Genomic DNA, 16,667 nt, shown 5'->3' with positions numbered 1-16,667 from the left:
AACCCTGCACTCACCTCCCCCTGCCAGGGCACGGCACCCCCGGGATGCCCCGCCATGAGCTCCCCCTGCCCTCAGTGACACACCAGGGCCAGTCCTGCCCCACAGAAATCCCTGTGGAACAGATTCTGTACCTGGGGAAACAGGCACCTGGCAAGGAAAAACTCCTCTCCAAGGGCCAAAGGGAAAGGAGAGGGTAGCACAGATGGGAAAGGAAAGCTGAGATAATTCTCTGCCTGAGGAGTCTGGAAATACCCACAGCAAGTTGTTGGTGGTGCAGAACTGAAGGACAGATCAGATCCCTGGACAAAGGCACAGCTGCAGGTCCCAGACCTGGTGCCAGGGAGGGAACACAAGGCATCCAGAAAATTACCCTCCCTTTCTAAAAATAAACAGCAAATCCTGCTGATTGAGCAGCCTTTATTACAAACTCCTTTTTACTGCCTGGTATTTTTAAACTATATATGTATACATATCTATTTTGTACTTTTATTCTTTATTTATCAGTCTCTGAAATAAAATATGTATGATATTTATCTTTCTCTGGTCTGAGAGCTACAGAACAAATTCCTCTTTTTCTAAGGGCATATCATTGGAAGCCTTTTCTCCAGGGTAAAATTGAAATCCAGACTTAAAAAATACATGAGAAAAAGATGAAATGTTAGTGTGGTTGGGGGCCAGGCCATGGCAACTGCCAGTACCCTGGTTACACTGAGCAGGAGGATAAAGCCAGGAGGAACATCAGCCTCCTGCCATGTGATGCTGAAGACAAGCACTGTGAGTGTGGAGCACAAGGAGCCAGCTCTGGGCAGGTTTAAATCAGGCTGATCCATCCGGCTGCACCTTCCTGTTCCCACACTGCCCCAGCAATCCCAGGCACAGGGTATGTCCCTCCCTGCCACTGTCACCAGCATGTGGCACCTGGACACCCCACCCAGGACAGGGCCTGGCTCTGATCCTGCCATCAGGCTTGACCTGGGGCTTTCCCAACACCTCACCTGGCCAGGTGAGCCCCCAGCCAGGTCAGAGCAGTTTATTCCAGGTGTAAACACCTTCAGTACAAATGAAAACTTCTCCCAGTTTAATTCCCAGCCCACTTTTCCAGCCCTGCACAGTGGCTGTAGGAACAGGTCTGTACTGGCAACATGCAAATTAAATAAATAAATACTTCATTTATAAGCATGATTCATCAGAGGTTTCATCTTCTCCAGCAAGGAAACAGATGTTCCATTGATGGCACTTCATTAGAGAGATAAATGGGGTCACACACGTATCTCTGCTCACATCCATCTGCATAATAGACCAAACATTAAGACTGGAATTTCACTTGGTTCATGTGGCTCTTACATCAGCCTGGAAGTCTTAATGCCCAGCTGAGCCTGCCAAGGGCCTGTAGTGCTGCTCAGGAAAGCAGGAGTTGGGTATTCAGGATACAGTGCCACTGGAAACATGGAAAGGACTGGATTTCAGCAAACTGGGTGGCAGCAAAATACAGTCCCTGCTTCACAATTAGGAATGGTGGAATGTACATCCTAATTCATTGTGACTGGCACTCCTGTTTCCTCTGGGGGTGGGTGTGTCTGCTCCTCTTACACAAACCTGCCCTGCAAACAGTGCCAAGCAGAGACAGAAACCATCAAAAAGCAGTGCTGTTTTCACTTCCCATCCTGTGGCTGCAGTAGGAGGGGCCAGGAGGATGTTCTCACCTACACTGCCACTTGCATTTTCCACCCTACAAACCATGCCAGGTGTATTTGGGGATTCCTCCCCCTGCAGCCCCTCTCAGGAGCAGACTGGCACTGCAGAACAACTGAGCAATTCAGTGACCACCACTCCCCCTTCCTGGGGAGGTTCAGGCACTACACCCCACTCTGAGATTTTCATCTGGTATTCACCCAAAACCCAGCTGGTCCCAGAAGGGAAGGTATGTAAATGAACACCAAGTGTTCTCACTTCAAACACACACCAGCCCAACCAAAATGTGTTCTCATCCACAGGGGAGAGGTAATAATTGGTCACCTTTGACTGCTAAAAATGTAAAGGGAAAATATCTTTCATTTAAAACTTGCCAGTTTGGTTACCATGGACACTGCTTAATCATGAAGGATGACTATTACTTGTTCCTATAGTAACCAAGAAGCTTAAGAAGCATCCTGCAATTTAACTCCAGATGCCAAATTTTACACCAGTCCACCTATTACCACATTTGGGTACTTCAGAACAAGCCCAGGCTTGATCTCTGACTCTAAGAGAAATTCACTGATGCAGAAGTGCTGGAAGAAATCAAAAATGTGAGCACATAATGTACAAAAGAAACTTGCACTTCAAATAAATTGGTTTCTTCAAAAGGAAACATTAAGTGCTCAGCATCTGAGGATTCCTCTTTCAGTGTAAATGGTAATGAAGCAAAATTTGGTCCCTCTTTATTCCTGTCAGTGTTCTCAAAGTCCACACCATTGCAGGGCATGTTTTTCCTCCAACTGAATGCTCCAATGCTCAACTTAAAATGAAGTTCTGAAGGGATGATGAGAGGCCAGGATTCAAAACTGAACCCTGAGAGCAGATCCAGGTCCCAGCCCAGCTCTCAAACCCAAACCTTCAATGGAAACACGCCCCTGATGCAAGACCAAAGCAGTGGACAGGCCAACCCTCCCAAACTCAGCCCATGAGCTGCTCTGCACAGCCATTGAGAGCATTTCTGCCCATCAAAACCAGCAGAACACTTGCCTGGCCCTGCTCATCCCCACAAAGCTTCGCCTGCACCACCACCTTGCTCAGAACCTGCACCTCCTGCAGCTCTGGGGGAAAGAGGCTTCCAGAATTACCTGTGGCTGCCTCTGCTCCTCCACCCTCAGCAGCCCCACAGGGCTGTGGATTCACAGTCCTCACAAAACCTGCAATTTTGACATGATTTCCAAAGGGCCTGAGGGGGCTGGGTTTGAAAGCCTGACCTGAGGCTGCACAAACCAGTGACACAGGGAAGGGAGTTCTGGGGTTGTGCTTTCTCAATAAGCAGACACACAGACACTCAAGCAATTAGTATCTACATTTAAATATTCTCCAGAGTGCTGAAAAGCAAAGCAAACCACCCTCACCAGTGTCTGAACTGAAAAAAGCAAAACTGATAATGCCCAAAGGAGAAGGTTCCCTGACCCAGCTCGTTCCCATCTCTATTGAGAGCAGAGTGAATTAAAGGATTAGAGAGTGCCTTCAGTGCAATAACTTAGGGGATTAGTGGCACACCAGAAGACCTCCAAGGGAAATACAGGTTTAAAAGCTTTAAAAGGCAGCTCTGTGTCTAAATTGTTTGGACTGCCACAGCTGTAAGGACACAAACTCAGTCCAATACATGAGAAGTGTGCTGAAACCCCTCTAACCATTCTTTTGGAAGCAATTCTAGCTTGGACTCAGACCAGGGTTTTTAACCTCCTTCTCATTTATTACCTATGGCTTGTAGATAAAACCTCACTCTGTATTACTTGAGAGCAAATCTGCTACTTATTTCCTTTCAGAGTAACCAGCCCCTTGTAGCAGCACTGTCAGGGGAAAGTGAGGTGACTACCATAAGGAAGGGCTGAAAACAGATAAAGGCAAAGATGAGCAAAAGGAGACCACAGTCAACCTTCACATTGCCTGGAAGCTGCTGGTGCAATTCCCAAACGTGTGTCACAGCACTGCATGAGCCGTTTTTTGGACAGTAATTTCCCAAGTCAAACAGTCCTGACAAGTCCCAGCACAGGATCAAGACTGTTGCTGTATTTAGTTACCCCTGACAGGTGCACCTGCTGGCCCAGGGGACACTCAGGGACAGGGCTGTGGCCACGACCACAGAGAAGGAACAGGAGAGTCAGAGCCCCTGAGTATTTCTGACCCTGGAGCAAAAGGAAAGTGCCAGAGAACAACAGGGAGACAGACACAGGAGTTGGTGCCATCACTGCCCACCCACAGCACTCCCTGCAGGGTGTCTCTGGACACTCACTGGGGAAAGAACAATCTACCTATGGCTTCTTTACAGCCCACCAAGCCCTTGCAGTTCTTAGAAACCCAGTAAAGGAAATCAAACAGCTACTCCCAGTCAGGGCTTTGGAAAACATTCCAAAGGTGTTCAGGGGTTTGGGCAGCACCACAAACACCCCAGTGGACACACAGCCCACACCAACAGCATCACAGACACCCACAGCCTTCCCAGCTGCCCAGTTTCACCAAGATTCTCAGTTCTTTAGTCAAACCTGCCTGTTTTCACGGTGTCTCCCTGACCTGCTGAGCTGTCCCTGCCTCAGCCCACACGTGGCCACAGCTGCAGGAGCTGTCCCCATGTCCCAGGGTACTCCCACAGTTCTCCTGCCTTCCTCTGCCTTCCCCCACTCCTTTCATGCCTCGCTGTCAAACCTCCACATCCAGAAAGTTTTCAATCACCTCCTCTGCAAAGTGCCTTTCAAAACTGGACAGGAGTTCTGAGATGTGAAAACCAAAGGAGGGGAATGCAAAGCTCTCAAAGCACAGGATACTGTTGATAGGAGAAGAGGTGAACAGGAAATAATCCGTGGGGTGTGACCCCAGTAAATGAAATGCCTGGTCCCCAATCCTGAGGACCAGCCAGCAAGACAGGAGGGGACATCTGTAAATCCTGGTTACCACGTGTGCTTCCAGCTCACCAGAAGGGCCAGTGCTCCTTGGAGAGCCACACTGGTGATTCCCAGGGGAAGTTTTAAAACTTGATTCATTTTTAATCTAACAGGAATTGGCACATTTCTCACAGCAAATACGAAGTTTGGGTGTTCTGCATTTTTGGAGGAGGGGTTGCAGGTCAGTGTGGCACCACCAGCACTGTGAGAGCAGAAGGTGCTGCTCCCACCTCCCTCCTGCTGAAGGGTCAGTTTGAGCTCTGCCTCCAGTAAATTCACTCTAAATTTTTGCTTATTAAAGGGATGCTGAGATTTAAGCACTGTTTAACATCAAAACAATTGGAGAATTCCTCCATCACGCACCACTTCCCAAGTCATTAAATTTAGTCTAGATTTTTACCAGACAATGAAGCACTGAACAAACACAGCAAAGGCTCAGCTGGAGCCCCGGTGCTAAAAATAGCACAGCTGCCACTGAACACTCCCTAAAAACAGCTCAGCTTCAAACCTTTTGCATATCTTTTCTATGGGCATCTGTCAGCCACACTGTTAAAATTTCAATGAAAAACGGCACAAGTTCTGTGGGGAAACAGAAAATGCCACAAAAGAGACGTGAAAAACAAAGCAATGGTCATTAAAAAGTGCAAAGCAGGAAGGTCTCCTTTTCCTGACATTTAAAAGACACCACCCTTGGAAGAAAAACCCATTGCTGGTGTTTATTACTGGGCTCTTCTCTTGCCTGCTGCAGCCCTGAAATGGAAAACAGAGCCCTGCAGAGGGGAAAGGGAGAAATTCCACATGGCATTCCTTGTCCAACATCACTTCTTGTTAACGTGCTGCACAACAGATTTTCAGCTAGGAAAGATTAGTGAGGAGTGAGGGCAGATTCAGTTGGCTTTAACTATAATAAAACCTCCTTAGTTGTTATGGCACTCTGGGACACGCTGGGCCAATTTTCCAGTTGCTGCTTCCCTTGTCCCAGGAGAGTGCCTGAACCTCCAAAGTATTGACTATTTGGGGATAAACTGATCGCTCATTTATCACTGAAAACGTTTGATTTCATCAAACAGAGAGAGAAAGACCAAATTCCAGCTGTTTTCAACAGATGTGTATCTGAATAGCTGAGAAAACCCCCAGCCTGACCTTGGCTCCCAGCTCAGTGTTTGGAGCACTGAAATCCCAGGCTTTGCTGAAGATCAGACAGTTTTCTCTTCACAGCAGCCATCAAAGGAAAGGAAGAAGAAAGCCTGTTTAATAAAAAGCCTTTTCACAGAACACCTTGAAAAGCATCTGTGATAAACAGAACTCAGAGCAAGACATTTCTGTCCCAGGCTGACAGAGGCAGAAGGATCAGGAACAGCAAACCTTCAGGATCAGGAAGGCAGAATGTTCTCAGATTCTCAGGCTTTGATGCCAGGGATTGCCTGCAGAGTTTTACACCAGCAAGCCCTGCAGCCAAAGCTGCCTTTGGCTCAGCCATGGCACTGTGGATGGGCACCCATGAGCAGCTTCCATCAGCAAAGGGCATTTGCAGAACACTTATTGCTGACCCCCATTCCTTCCTTGCATCCACAAGGAAGGAGGAGCAGAGACTCCCTGAATAAAGCCACAGACCCAAGTGCAGCCAGACCAGGTGTTGCTGTTACTGCAAGTTTTCCTTCTCTGCCTTCCAAGTGGCTTCCAGTACCTCAGATGGATCACCTGGGAGTAATTATAATTACTGCCATGATTCCTCCCAGTCACACAGGGCTGGGACTGAACAGATGGGCCAGGGAAGGGAGGGGGTTCTGTAGGTAGTTTTTTTATCTATCTAATGTTTACCTGCAGCATGTCCTGAGTCTCTGTGGAGAGCAGAGCCAGGAGATTTCAGACACCATCATCATTCCAGCAGAGATTAACAGCGGGGTGAAGCCTGTCTTGTTTACCCACTATCCAACAGAATGATTTAAGTGTGATCCCAGCAGGCTCCTGATAGCAGCCCTTCCTCTTCTGCTCAGGTTTGCCCTCCCCATCAGTCTCCCTGTTCAGCAATTCCAGGCCTGGGCCTCCCCAAGGGGCAAACACACCAATGTTTAAACCAATGTGTTCAAAGCACCAGGGCTGACCAGAGAGCTCTGGAACACAGGACACCATCACTGAACCATGGAAGGAGCTGCTGCCACTGCCAGCAGCTCAAAGTCCTGTACATTTTCACTCATGCTACAGCAGATTGGCTCCATCTGGAGTCCCAGCACAAAGCTCTGCCCTCCTTCCCTCAGATCCTCGCACAGAAGATGCAAATCCTGTTCACTTTGAGCAGCAAAAGCACCACAGCAGCACTTCCCTGAGGGAATGGTTCTCTCTGCACCTCAGGAAGCACAAGCCATTTCCTAAAGGAGGTCTGAGCCCTCACAGAGCTGTGCAGGCTGCAGCCCCAGCCTGCCTTTCCTGCTGATCCTGGGCAGGACGGGCCCCATCCCTACAAAGGGGCAGCAGCAGAGTGTGCTCCTCAGAAGGGCACGTGTGGCTGGGTGGCACTGCCACTCAGGGGAGAGTGGGATGTGGCAGCTTATAAATACATGTTTTTAACCATCTATCTGCGTTATATACACACACAACTCTGGCATGTTCTGAGCCTGAGGGATACAAAGCAGAGGGGCTGCATGGGGACTCTGACTCATGACAGCCAGGCTGGAGTCAGATGGTGGCACCTGAGCCCCACCGGTGTTCCAGACACTCCTTATCCCAGAGGGATCAGCACAGGGAATGGTTCCAAGTGGGGAGAGGGTCCTGTGCCAGCAGAGACCTCCTCCCTCAGCAGGGCCCTGTCCCAAAGCTGCTGATCCTCTGCTGGGGTGGGAAAGCTCAACTCCAGGTGTCCCTGCTGCTCCAGCCAGAGCCACAGCCCACCTGGGCCCTGGGGGATCCTGGCAGAGGGGCCAGAGACTGCAGAGCACACAAAGCCACCAAGAGGATGTCTGGGAAACACATATGTGACAAACCAGTGCACTGCCAATTCCTGTGAAGTAACACCAGCACTCCTGAATTTATGGCAACCTCTCACTAAGGATTCCTGATCTGAATATCCCAGCCAGAGGCAGCAGACTGTGCTCTGGGTCAGCCTGGGAGGAGAGACCCTCAGCTCCCTCTTCCATCCAGACCTGCAGGGTTTGGAAATCAACATTAAACCAACTCCCAAAATCCAGAACCTTGTTCTGATTTCTGTGTTCTCTACAGCCCTCAGGCCCTACAGCCTCCTGGTCATTCATCTCCCATGGGCTCCAAACTGCCAGGGGAGGGATTCCTGTCCCCCACCCTGCCCAGCTGGCAGTGACTCCAGGCTGGTCCAAGCCTCTCCCCAGCCCTGCTGCATGGTCTGGCTGTGGCACCACCACTGCACAACCTGCTTTCTGCACCTCTGACAGAAACATGCCAAAAATAAAGAGAAAATGCTCATCCAGTTTGCAAATCCCTTTCAGATCTACAGGTGAGAGGAGCTCAGCAAGTGCTGAGAGGCAGGAATCCCAGAGACAAACACAAGAGAGACCAACAGCAACAAGATTTCAGCTGGTTCAAATCCAATTTCTTGCAAACATTCGGGCTGATTCCCATTTCCATCAAATCTGCCTGTATATTCCTTGTGTTCCTGACAAACTACAACATCAAGTTCACACTGGGTTACCTAAATGAAAGTGAACACATTTAGTTTGTCACAGCAACTGAAATGACAGTAAAATGTTTTGGTTTTGCACAGCACACAAATAAAGGGGGGAAGGGAACTGGTACACATTCAGGAGTTTACAAACACTCCATGTGACAGGCAAAACAACAAAAAAAACCATGCAAAGCAAACCACTGTGTGCCTAAAGGAAAAGCTGAAGCTCAGGGACTGATTGAGCTTCCTATTGTTTTCTCAGCAATGATTCAAAATCCTTTAAAATGTCCTGAATGCCAGAAAAGAGAGAGGACACTGCACTAAGCTAAACCTTGCAGTGCTAGAGTGGAGTTTAAAATCTGCTTCATAAATCAGAATTAACTCCAGCCAGACAAGTCCAAGCCTGGATTTGCACAGACACCTGATGCAACGTTGCAATTGTGCTGTTTGTTCACACAGTAATAAGAAAAAAAAATTATTTTCAGTTGATGGCTTTGATTAAGCTCAAGACACGATAAATATGCCTGGATTGCCCCACTGGAGGGCAAATACAACCCTCTCTACTCTGAAAAAGTTCGACTGCAAAGCAGCTCACAGGCTCCCAATTTCTGGCTGCTTTAACGACAGGCAAAAGCACCAATAAACGGTTATTTCCCACTAGAAGGGAAAGGCAGAATAGCTCATTTTAAAAATGCAACTGGGTCAGTGGCAGCCTCCAGCAGAAGCAACGGGCTCAGAGTGAGTGCCCTGCAGAAACACCCTCTGTGGACTTGCCTCCTGCTGGGGAGGACAAATAGGCCCTTTCTGAGCAGCATTTTTAAAAGTGCAAAGTGATTTGGGACTACAAATCCCACCCGTTTCTGCAATGCCTCGGGAGCACAATCTTTAGGCTCTTTGGAAAATCTACCCCTAAACTGCTCTCAGCTTTGTCACCTCAGCCCCCTGGTGACACTCGGCTCGTGGAGAACAAGGAGTTCCAGCAATACATCTTTGCAAAGAGACACCACACCGTAATCAAGGACTTTCAAAGCTCTGTAAGCATCAATTAGGCCTCCAAACATCTCGGAAAAAGTAGTTACCTTAATGATACAAACTGAAAGAGCTGGTCGGTGGTTAATTGGGTTAGTTACAGCTACACAATGTTACAGCCCCCACGGCTGAGCCCCAGCTCAGCTCCTGCCACAACCAGCCCCGTGTCCCCCCGCGCACTGACCTGTGCCGGGCTGGCCGCGCTCGCAGGGGCAGGGGCAGGGGCAGGGACAGGGACAGGGACAGGGACAGGGACAGGGACAGTCATGGTCCCCTGCACCGGCGGTACCTGCGAGAGCCGCCCCTGCGCTGCAATTAAAGAGAACTGTGGTGCAATTACCCCGACTAAGCCTGTTCCGGCTGCGGGATCTGCTGCGCTGTCTCTGAAGTCGTGACCTCCGGAGCAGTCGGTAGTAGTAAGACGGTCTCCCAGAACTTTTCCTGCTGTTCATGGACATTTTTGGATCTATTTTACACACACACACGCAGGCACAGGTTCGCTCTCCCCTCTGGCACAGGAGCAAAACGGTTCCAGCGTTTTAATGAACTGGAGGTTGGTTCGCTGGAGTGCAGAGGGAGGGGGGGGAAGAGGAACTCTTCACTTTACACATTTAGAAAGAAAAACAACAAGGAGAAGACATAAAAGAGACAGAGAGAGGGGGGGAAAAAGCACACGGCACCGGAGTGCATGTCTCAGCTGAGGGAGGACTCGAGCGAGCAAGATAAACTGTACTAACAATTCCTGCCCCCAAAAAGATAAGCCTGCTGGAGTTGGAATAGGAAGCCAGACTTGGCCTGGGCTCTTGAAACGTGAAGAATAGGCTGGAAGAAATCCTGGACTGGATCCTCTGTCCCAGACAGCAACGTGTGGTCCGAGTGTCCCGCAGCAAACGGCGCTCCCTGCGCGGCGGCCGCGGGTCCGGCCCGGCCTGCCCCACCATCAGGTCCTGCAGCACAGGGAGCTCCGGGAACCCTCCCTGCTGCAGCAGGGTCTGGGAAAGGCTGCTCTGGGGAAGGGGATAATGATTTCCTGGCCATGGGACACATGTTAATAATCATCACGGAGCAAAAGCCCCGGAAAATAAAGTGAAATTTGAGAGGGGAAAACTTTAATTAGAAGTTGAATGAACAGAGCTCCAGACTCCCCTGGAGGCCCATTTCCTTTCAACATTCAAACTGAGTTATAGCACATCCCACAAATTAGAGAAAGGGCCTATTTACCATTTGGGTTCTGATGGCAGCAAAGATTCTGCCTCCGGCTCATGTTGCTCAATAAAATTACATTTCAATGGGCAGTATTAACACTTTGAGCTATGGAAGAAAATAAAATAAAAATATATATTACACAGATAAAAAATTCACCCCATGTTTACCACTCGAAAAGTGGGTTGTCCAGAATGCTGCACTAAGCTCCTTCCCTTGCTGGCACCAAATCCCTCCCAAGGAAGAGCAGCAGACAGCACTGCAGACCCCAGAGAGGTGGCCAAGAACTTGCTGCTGCCTCTCCCAGCCTGGCAGGTACTGGGGAAACCTCAGCCGAGTGGGATGAGCTGCAACACAACGTCTGCACAATAAACCCTCTGTGTTGTGTCCTCATTTTGTCATTTTTTCCAGACTTGAGTGTAGTTTTATCTTTGTGGTGCCTTGTGACCAGGCTTGGCTGTAGATGAGCCTGTTCCCCACTTCCAGGAGCTCCTGCAGGAGCTGGAAAGCTTTCCCAGGTTATCCTGTGTGGTACCTTCAGTAACAAGAGGCAGAACTCTGAGTTCACCAGGACACAGACTCTTCCCTACCACCAACCATCCTCCCTAATTTTAGAGTTTCATAAACTTGTGTAGTCGTGGGAAGCATCAAAGTCCTACCAACCCTGTCCTTTCCTTTTTCCATGTTGAGTAGTAACTCCCTGATGTTTGTCAGCTGAGGACAGCCCTGCCAGGAGGAACACACGAGCCTGGCTCTTCCCTGCAGTCCATGCCTGGTTTTGAGGCCACACGGCAGGAATTCGGCGCCAGCTTTCAGGCAGTGCAGGAATGAGCAATCAAGAGGGCAACGACAAGTTCGGGTCAGGGAGGCAGATCCCAGCTGGACAGCAGAGGCTCCCTGCCCCTCGGGGATGCTGCACAGGGACATTCCTCTGCTCCCACCCCGTCCCTCACCACATCCCGCATCAGAGCCCGGCAGAAGGGAAAAGGCCTCGGTCTCTGCACATCTGCCCTCCTCTTGTCAGCCACAATGATTCTTTTTTCACATAAAAAAATCCAGGAACCACTATAACCATTTTCCAGATGACCAGAGACTCATCCCATTAAGCTGATTCAATTCCCAAATGGAGCTGAGAACATCCAGAAAGCAGTGAAGGAAAGGCTGAAAATCCTGAGCTTTGGTTAAAGATTTGCAGTAGACAGAAAGTTGAATATCCAGGTGTCTCTCTGAAATTTCATGTCTCAATAACTGAGCTGAGAGCTCTGAAGAGAATCTTTTACAATTACACTTTCACCGCTAGAAATGTCTCTAAAACGGCCTATCCAATTTACTTTGCCTTTTGTCAGTTCCAACAGCAAAAAAGGCACTGATGGAAATGAAAGTTTAAACAAAACCATTTCAAAAGCTCACCCGAATTCAGACGATCTGAAAGGGGAAAGTTCAGGCGGTTTTGCTTAATTGGAGCCAGGAGACTCATCCTGGAGCCCCTGGGATGTGGGAGAGGTGGGTGCTGGGGGTGTCCCCGACCTCACCTGGGAGTGCTCAGGAGCTCCAGGAGGGACTGTGGTCTCTGTGCCTTCACCCACTGGAGCATCTGCCCCACAGGTAGGAATTTTTATTTTTAATTACCTTCAGAAACATTCATACAGGTGGCCACGAAGCAGGAGCAGTTAATGAGGGACTATAAACTATCCTGACAGGAGGAAGCAGCCGTACAGAAAAGCATAAATAAATGTCTGGGAGTTTTGTTCCAGCTCCACCAGCTTGGCTCTGTCTCCCTCGCCTCAGTGAGGAGGATTTAACTTCAGACGCTCCAGAGCAGCCGGGAACAAACTGAACAACCCACCTGGGAGGGATGGGCTGGACCTTCCCAGTTACTCCAGCACTGCTCTTTTTGCTGGTTTTTCTCTTTTTGAAAGACACCCCTTGCCCCAAATGGGGTGAGTGCAGCAGGAGCTGCCCCTCACAGACGTCGTTGTACTTCAGGGGGAAGGCTGACAACACTCAGTGCCTCTCTCTGCAATAACAACACACCCAGCAGCTGGAGGGGTTTGGTCACGGGGCTCTGCTGCATCTCTGGGTAAGAGGAGCCCAACAGCAGCGATTGTTGGGGTGTTAACTCCTCCTGCCCAGCACCAGACACAAACCTAACCCATGGAATTACCAAACTACAGTAAAATACACAAAGGCAGACAGGGGAGGGCAGGCACTTTGCTCGCTGTGCTCTGGGACACACACGAGTTCAGGGGAAGGGTCTGAGTGTCTGAGAACCCACAGGGAGCTCCAGGAATGGGGACAAACCTGGCCCAGCCTCAGAGCACAACACACTTCTGAGCACTTCCAGCAGAGCAGCAGATCCAAAGAACACCAGCCTTTTCAAACCAGCCTTCACTGAGCTGGGGGAGACCGAAATAAATCCATTAACTGACTCTATCAACATGTATTCCTGATGATATTCCTAATGCTAAAGAACACTCTACTCAGATAAATTTATGACCTGACTGGTAATGATGCTCATAAAATTTAGAAAGTCAAAATCTGTCTTGTGCTGTGGTTTCTGTAGAGCTGATGAAGTAATTAAACACATGGAGTCCAATGCAAATTGAAGAAGAAACTTCCAGAATCAACCCCCCTGTGCCCCAAGCCAGCCTGTTCTTCCAACAGGAGGAAAATTCCATGAGTGTAAAGTCTCCACTGTGCAGCAAAACTCCCAAACCAAAGAGAAAAGCCTTGCACAAAACCCCAACTCACACAAAGGCCCTCGGACATGACTGGGAACTGCACAGCCCTTCCCAGAACTGCATCTTCCCCTCGGAGCTGCTGGGAGGAAAGACTTGTTTAAGCCTGGCTGTTCCTCAAAAAACCCCTTAGTACTGAAATAAAATGTCAGCAATGATTCAGTGAGTGATTAACAGAGTCACTTGAGCTCGGGGGTTCCAAAGATCTCCCATTTCCTTCCCCAGTGCAGGACTGGGCCATTCTGTGTTACCTGAACCCTGTGCCAGCCCCAGCTCAGCTGAGCCCACCCTGCCCTGCCAGGGGTGGCACTTTGGGCTTGGGTTTCAGCCAGGCCTCAGTTCAGCAGGCCCAGAGAGTCTACGTAGATTAGAGGGGACAAACAGCACCTGACTTGAGCAACCAAAGAGATATTTCATATCATTTGACATCAAAATCAAGGATAAAAGAAGGTGTAGGAGGTGCCTGGTCAGTCCCTCCATGGCCTGTGCTGAGCAGAGCTGCTCTCACCATTCCTGGGGGAGTTGGGCCTCCCTCATTCTCCACTTCACAGCTCCTTGCTTTGGGAAGTACCTTTTTTTCTTTGCTGGTTTTCTCCTCTCTTGCTGGGCATCCTTAGGGGAGAGTGTGTTGGGGTGTTTCTGTGAGCTGAGGGGGTCAGCTCTGTGTTGTTTGGGTGGGCAACTCGGTGGTGGTTGGTGGTGGTGATTTGGTTGTTGTTGGTGGTTTGGTTGTTGTTGTTGTTGGTCTGGTTGTTGTTGTTGGTTTGGTTGTTGTTGTTGGTTTGGTTTTTTCCCCCACATTTGTATATATATCTATTATATCATATTCTGTTTTTAATCTTCTCTTTTGTATAAATATAAGAAACTTGCTATTTCAGGTTTTGGGTTTTTTTCTCCTTTTTCTCCTCTGTTTTTTCCCCTCCCTCCTCTTCCCTTGGTGGGAGGTGGATCCTCTCTCTGTGCTGGGCACTTTGCAGCTCAGGCCAGCACACCCTGGAGCACACCCAGTGCCCTGGGACAGGACCATCCTGCCCTAAGGAATCCCCAACTGGCACCTCCCAGGGCTGAGTTTTGTCACCAGCAGAATGGAGAAAGTTGTCTGGATGGTTCAGAGATGAGTCACTTCAGCTGGGAATACACCTGCTCCCAGTTCTTTAATTTACAATAATGGGAATTTCCCCCCAGATCTGTCCTAACATTATCATGATATTTACCACACACTACTGCAATTTTTCTCCTTGGATATTTTTTTGGTACTATTGGGATCATTTTAAAAATAGCCCTTTTGTTCAAATGAATATTTCAGAAAAATGTTGGTTAGTCAATTTTTTAAATTATTGTTTAAATTGGAAATAAAAGCACTTTCACATTAGTCCATACCATTTTTCTAATAGAGAAAATATGGGGAAATTGGCTTATTTACTGTGAAAAAAATAAACTGAAAGACAGTCAAGATCCTGCAAATCTCACATTGAAAATTTGAGGGGAAAAAAAAAGAAACATGTTACAAAACCATCACAGCAAAGGAAAGCTGTTGCTTATTTCATTTAAAAAATAAAATGTCCTCATGTGTGTTTTTTAACCCCCTTTTCACCAGCTCATCTCTCACTTCCAGCACTGTTTGCTCTGTGAGCTCCTCTCTGGTTTTTCCCTGTGGTGCAGGTGTGGAGGATTTCCTGTGATTTCCTTTAGGTTAGAAATCTAATTATTAGATGTAACAACAAATTATTGTAATACTCCATATCCTGCAAGCTACATATTACATACAATACAATATTCTGTAAACTACATATCCTGCACTGACCTTGACCAAAATATTCATATCACACCAAAAAACTTAACTCCCAAGAACATGTTTGTGTTGGAGCAGCAAACTTGCTGTGGTGTTGCTGCAGGGAAGGAGCTGATACAAGTCTGGCATCGCTGACTTTCTGTGCCAGATTTATGAGTTATTATTAGCAGGAGTCTCAGCTCTTTACTGTGTGTTCTCCTGCAATGGCTTTGCAATGTGGGGTGCTGAAAGGGCAGGGAGAAAAGATGGAGCTCTCAGGAAGTGGCTCCAGGGCATCTCTCTCCTTTCTGCTTGGCACTCGATGTGCTTGAGCTCCAGCAGGGAGAGGAAAAGGGATTTGCACCTGAGACTCCCCCAGCAGCAGGAACAGACACCGAGGTGTTCAATCTCATGGCAACATCCCACTGACAGCAGCATCTATGTTGGCAAGTGGAATGAAAGATTAACTTGATTACACATGCTATGTAAAGCTTACTTCCTGATTAATTAATAGATTAGCCACTTCCAATTCGTGTTTAAATGCCTGATAATGATCTTGTGCTCATATAACAAATCACTGATTTATATACACACAATCTAAACTTCATTTTTCATGTGACAGATTATTTTCTTCCTTTCCTTGCCACATAATTTGCAAACTACACTACAGATAAAGTTGCTCGTTTCACTTGTTTTTTGGCACCAGATTACTCAGCCAGGGAACATTTTGGCAAGAAAGTCTTTAACCATCTTCCTTATCAGGCTGACATGACAGCACAGCACAGAAAACACCCTCTATTTTAAAAGAATTCCCTGGTAACAAGCTGAAAAATGAAAATGCAGTTATTGTTTTGGAAGGCAGGTTTACAAAACCCGACTGGAAATCCTGCAATCAGTTTTTAAATACCATTGTGAGGGTGGTTTGTTTGAATTTACGTCCTTCCTTCTGGCACAACAACACAGGGCTGCTCTGAGAGACGTGATTGTCCCAGTTCAGCTGATTGCAGAGGTGAGAAACCTCCCTGAAATAACAGGAATTTGAAAAGCAAAGGGCAAAGCAAGGGCTGGGGTGTTTTGAAGTGTGGGACCTCACTGTGACCAACACCTCCACTCCTGAGCTCTGCTGAGCCCCCCCGCAAGCTCACCCTGCTGCTGCCTCACATCCCTGTGCTGAGAATGTGAGAAATGAAACTGAATAAAAGTATCAGAAAGCACCCAGCAAGGCACACAGTGCCCAGCAGTGCTCTTCTACTGCAGTATCAGCTCAAACTGAGTCTTTTCTGCTTGTTTTCCCTGTTATTCAAACAGATTTTCCACTCACAAGTCTCTGTAGTCTGCGTGTTCCCATTCCACTAATAAGCCCACTATATTTTTAGAAAAAGCTGTTGAAAAAACTCTTCCTACTGAATTTATATCCTTCATTCTTCTAATAGACTCACTTTTAGTGGAGTAGCAAGTCTAACTCTTTCCTTTGAGTACCCAACAACAGCCTGTCTTCACGTCCCTGAGGCAGCAGTTGGGTGATCTGGTTTGCAGGTTTGCACAATCCTTCAGTCACAGAGAAGGCAGAGTCCTCTGGTGCCTGTTGGGTGTGTTGTCCAGAGCAGTTGGGAGGCCTCACAGCAGTGCTGGCAGGAGGCACAAAGAGCAGCAACTCTGATGAGGATCAT

The 16,667-nt window shown here is 48.1% G+C and overlaps 1 protein-coding gene across 6 annotated transcripts in view; it reads right to left on the bottom strand.

The window, feature by feature from the left end:
* The window catches only part of DAB2IP (DAB2 interacting protein), a 167,044-nt gene that overhangs the window by 126,732 nt on the left and 23,645 nt on the right, over nucleotides 1–16,667 (bottom strand). For 3 of the 6 annotated variants that reach the window (XM_071574630.1, XM_071574627.1, XM_071574629.1), the window contains exon 1: nucleotides 9,626–9,985. The exons of 2 other annotated variants lie outside the window; for them this stretch is intronic. In XM_071574630.1, the coding sequence (XP_071430731.1) occupies nucleotides 9,626–9,743 (118 nt within the window). In that variant the 5' untranslated portion in view covers nucleotides 9,744–9,985. Of the gene's footprint in view, nucleotides 1–9,625; nucleotides 9,986–13,239; nucleotides 13,286–16,667 lie in introns of those variants that run through there. One more of the 6 variants, XM_071574632.1, reaches the window with a different exon arrangement.

The sequence above is a fragment of the Pithys albifrons genome, chromosome 20 (assembly GCF_047495875.1).
Source record: "Pithys albifrons albifrons isolate INPA30051 chromosome 20, PitAlb_v1, whole genome shotgun sequence".
Classification (NCBI taxonomy): domain Eukaryota; kingdom Metazoa; phylum Chordata; class Aves; order Passeriformes; family Thamnophilidae; genus Pithys; species Pithys albifrons.
This window is presented reverse-complemented; position numbering and strand designations above follow the sequence as displayed.